General features: G+C 32.7%; 1 protein-coding gene across 1 annotated transcript; it reads right to left on the bottom strand.

The window, feature by feature from the left end:
- Window positions 1-1,544: 1,544 nt before the first annotated feature.
- LOC107774424 (uncharacterized) lies at window positions 1,545-3,778 on the bottom strand. The gene is made up of 5 exons (XM_075246054.1): window positions 3,766-3,778; window positions 3,524-3,629; window positions 3,094-3,265; window positions 2,444-2,815; window positions 1,545-1,634 (listed from the first exon to the last, which is right to left on the bottom strand). Exons 1-5 carry the CDS (start codon window positions 3,776-3,778, stop codon window positions 1,545-1,547), a joined length of 753 nt encoding a protein of 250 aa, XP_075102155.1.
- Between the last annotated feature and the right edge of the window lie 1,302 nt (window positions 3,779-5,080).

Here is a 5,080-nt window from a genome sequence, read left to right as displayed (position 1 = left end):
GATATTTTAGAAAAATTCAACAAGTGGTTATACCAGTCTAGCGACAAAGGTTCAAAGAGGTATGAATGTATAATTTTGCAATTTCATTTCAGCATTTATCTTTTACATATCTAATTCAATCTACAATTTGTTTTTGTCATTTATTTGTTGTTATTGGAGGAAGGCTCCATTTTCCATAAAGGATAACCAAATTAAGCCTTGGTTAGACCTTGTAGTGGAAAATGTTGATAAGAAGGAATGGTTCTTTTCGCTGGCTCACCCCGGACAAGTCCTCAATGACTCGGTAAGTATCAAGGAGTCTATTCCCAAGATATGATTTGTAGATATTTTGTCTTCTGTTTTGTAGATAATATATGAAGATGACTTGTAGTATAAAGTGTAGATATGATGTAGACATGATTGTAAATGCTCTCTTTCTTGTATGTAGTGTAATTAATAATTAGGTTTTATGTTATGTATCATATTTAAAGATTATTTATAGTATAAATTCTATATGTATTTTGTGGACAGAATAGTTTTATTGCTGTATTTACTGTTTGTAGTGTAATTGTAGTTATTTTGTAGTTTATGTAGAACATTACAAGATTAATCGTAGTCTAAAATGTAGATATAATGTAGACATGATTGTAGATGTTGTGTTACGTGTTTGCCCAGTAACTGTAGGTAAATTGTAGTTATTTTTAGATTAGGTACTTAAACTGTAGGTAAATTGTACATTTACTGTAGGTAAATTTGTTTAAATTGTAGAGCTGTTTTTAGACATCATTGTAGATATTTTTGTTTCTGTTTTTGTAGTTAATTGTAGTTATAATGTAGGTTTCATGTAGATTATTTGAAGTTGAGTTGTTGTTTATATGCCAACTATTTTTGGGTGCAGCACATTAATGTAATAATGTATTACTTGAGGAAAAGAGGCAGTATGGCCCCAATAACAAGACCAGGTTTACCACAACGGATTGTGTGTTCAAGACCAGGATAGAACAAATTTATGAAAAGTTCATAAATTTACCTCCACAAGAGAAGTATTCGGTTATTAAACTCCAAGATGTTGTTGCAGAATATATTTTGGGGTATAGACTACTTGCCAATGTTGCATGGGATGAAGTTGACTATGTCATCATGCCTGTCAATATTAAAGAAAAATTCCATTGGGTGTTGGTCGTTTTCGACATTGCAGACAGGCAACTTTATGCGTATGATTCCATGGTCTCTTCACACAACCATCATGTTGTTGAATCCTGTGTCAAAAAGTTTTCTGTTATTATCCCTTTGTATTTGTCATGCACTGGTTTCTATGGGAAGCGTAATGACATTAACTTCATGAATACAAAGGCATACATCGAGAAACCTATTATCGACCCTCTTAACATTCAGTGGATGGTTGCAGATATTCCATAGCAAAAAGAAGGGTCACTGTAAAAGATCTATTCTCTCTTTCTATGCATTTAATTCTTTTTTTATTTCTAATTATTTGGTAAATATTTAAAAAAAATTGTGTTTCTGCAACGATTGTGGTGTATTTGTTGCTGCATTTGCGGAGTATGTTAGCCTTGGAGATTTGTCAATTCCCGCAGAAGACCTTTCTGATATTGACCAACATCGTAGACGCTATGGAGCACTCCTATGAGATTATGCTACAAAGAAGCAGGAAGATGGGTCAATCAGTGAAAATGAGGTTACAGGGAAGACTAGCAAGGAGGAAGGGTGTACCTTCATTGAATGAGAAAACAAGAGTCCAGAGAAAGAAGAAGTAGTGTCATGTCTATGTAATTTAGTTGATGCTAGTTTGTAGGAGAAGTATAGTACACAACTTTCTGAACATTTCTTTTGTGTTTTTTATTGTAGCAGACCTTTTGTTTTGTTAATTTCTATCCAGTTTAGTAGTTCACTTGAAAATAACTTGGTGGTTTTATCTCCAGTTGTTTAATATTTACAGCACTTGTTCTTCATTATCTTAAAAGTAGTTATTATGTTGTTAGAATACAAATTATCTACAAAAAACTTCAAATTATCCACAATCTGGAAACACTGAATGTTGAGATTGTATATAATTTTATAGTTGAATATGTATATAATTTGTAGGGAATACCTCCAGTTGTATTTACTTTTTGTATATAACTGTTAGTTCAAGTTACATTAATTTTTTTTAACTTGTAGTTATATTGTAGATAATAAATATTAACTGCTATGTACAGAATGCAAAAATGGAGGTGGTTGATTGACACAATACAGAAAATATGTTAACAAACACAGAAACAAATTGAAGATAACTACATTATGATCTTTCAAAACTTAAACGATTACACACAAAATTCTGTTAACTTGAACACACTAACAATTATTTTGAAATACTATTCTAACTACACGATATTTATTTCTTTTTGGGTGCATTCTTGCAAAATCTTTTGTTATGCCCTTCACCTCCACAGTTGCTACATGATACCTTGTACTTCTTTGACTTTAGTTCATCATATGTTTTGTATCTTTCCTTTTGAGGTCTTCCTGGCTGCTTTTTCTCTCCCGTAGGTGGATTTACTACTTCATCGGATATATGTTGTGTCACATTCCATTTGTTTTCATCAGGAAGGGGATTTCCTGGTATTTCATATGTACGCAGCAAGCTCTCCCTTGTGTAATACGGAGAGCAATAGTTTTCATAAGTTTCATTCATGTGCCTTAGAGCTGCCAAAGCATGTGGACATGGAAGTTCATCAAGTTGGAACTGATCACAACTACATTTCTTGCTTTTAAGACACACAATGTACCGCTTCACACCATCTATCACAGTATGGATATGATCTGTTGAAGCCCTCACCTACAATTACATAACAAACAGAAAGAAAAATATTTACAATCATAAAAATAGATTATCTACAATTTATCTACAATGTATCTACAATTATATCTACAAATTATCTACAATCTACAAATTAACTACAATTTGTCTACAATATATCTGTAATTTGAAAATAATGTATATTAATTAATTAATTTTCTGCACCAAATAAACAGATCTTACCCTAAGTTTCTGAGATAATGTAGTGTTTTTTTCCAATTCTTTGTTGAATTTGTACCCAAGGTATGTGAAAGTACCTTTGCCTTCAATAACTTGTCTTTTGTCCAACGTTCAATAAGTGTCCTCATATACTCTAATAGGTCAAATATTGGCAGCTCTCTTGCCTCTTTTGTTACAGCATTCAACGACTCAGCAATGTTTGATGTCATAGTCCAATTTCTATTCACCGTTGCATGTACTCTTGACCATCTATGATAGCCAATATCATAGAGGTATGATTTAACACGGGGGTCTATCTATTCAATCTTCGACATCCTTTCATTAAATTCATCCAGAGTGTATGACCCTGTTGTAGCAAAGTATAATTCATTTAATTGTAGATGACCCTTCTTGAACTTTGCCCTTATATTTGTCCAAATATGCCACACGCAAGAGTAGTGTGGCACGCCCAAATAGACAATTGATGTTGCCTTCAGGATAATCTCATTCCTATCTGAAACAACATACATTGAAGTTCTTTCACCATATGCTTGCTTGAATTGCTCAAAAAACCACTTCCACGATGCGTCGTTTTCCGAATCAACCACAGCATATGCCAAAGGCAATATTGTACCTACATTATTAGTAAAAAAATAATTAACTGGCAGATTTGAAAATGCATATGAAAACACAAATACATATAAACTACAATATATATGTACAAAATATCTACAATTTATAAATTGCCTACAAAATAACTATAATTTTACCTGCTGCATCCATTGTGCTTGCTGTTAGCATAATCTCCCTGCTGCATCCATTGTGCTTGCTGTCAGCATAATCCCCCTGTAGGCTGTCTTTAAGAATGTCCCATCAACCACTACTACTGGTCTATAATATTCCCAACCACTTATTGATGTACAAAGAGCAACAAATGCATATAAGAAGCATTCATCTGTTGTCTTCTTCAATTTAACAACTGAATCAGGATACATCTTCTCAAGAATATAAAAATATTTTGGTAATTTGTTGTAGGAGTCAGCCGGATGACCTCTCAATAACTGTAAAGCCTTTTCCTTTGCCCTCCATGCTTGCATGTAGCTTAGGTTCACTCCGTGTTGGGACAACATGTCAGTTTGTATGTCCTTTGGTGTGTAAACTGTCTTAAGATCACAATACTTTGGCATGACCATGCTACCAACTACAACTGCAGTACGTTTGCGCTATATGAATGTATCGTCCATTAAGGTGCATGTGTGTTGTCGGTTGAAACTCCTGATCTTGAATATTGCAGAATCATTAATTGATGTTTCCTTGAAGTGCCAATTATAGTTTTCTGCAACGCATATGAGCCAGTAGCTAAAAAAAATACATTTATAATATAGGTTATCAATGTAGATTTAACAAAATGACTGTTTTAACATAAAGTAACGCACTATACAATATAACTACTTTTCATCTACATATCACAAGGAAAATACTTTTTATAAAGGTCTTTTCACAATTAATATCTTTATACCTTCTGTGACTAGATCTTTTAACCCTGAATTGGAACTTGTGCATTACAGAATAGTGTCTTATTGCAGTTGTAATTGTTTGCTTGTCTTTGATACACTTGTCCTTCTTCGATACACTTTGTGTACCTTCAGTTATTATTTCACTTTGATATTCCTCTATGACGGGAGAGACTGACATATCAAATAACTGTATTGTCCCAGCCGAACCTGCATAAAAATAAAGATAAATAGTGTCATATACAATTTTGTAGAATCTTTGTAGATAAATTGTAGATGAATAGAAAATTTTGTAGTCAATTTTTTTCAACATGATTTGTAGCTTAATTGTAGTATAAATGTAGTAATTTTGTTGATAAGCATGAAAACAATATTGCTTTATACATCCTAAAACTGATTTGTAGTTTATTTGTAGATAAATGTAGGAATTTTGTAGATATTATCGTAAAATCAGACTTCCATAGAATTTGAAACATAACAAACCTGCACTTGTATTCTCATTTGTAATAGCCAATTCCATATTGAAATCTCGTACACTTATGAGTAACGGATACGATCCTAAGTTTTTATT

This window comes from Nicotiana tabacum, chromosome 3 (genome assembly GCF_000715075.1).
Source record: "Nicotiana tabacum cultivar K326 chromosome 3, ASM71507v2, whole genome shotgun sequence".
Taxonomy (NCBI): Eukaryota; Viridiplantae; Streptophyta; class Magnoliopsida; order Solanales; family Solanaceae; genus Nicotiana; species Nicotiana tabacum.
This window is presented reverse-complemented; position numbering and strand designations above follow the sequence as displayed.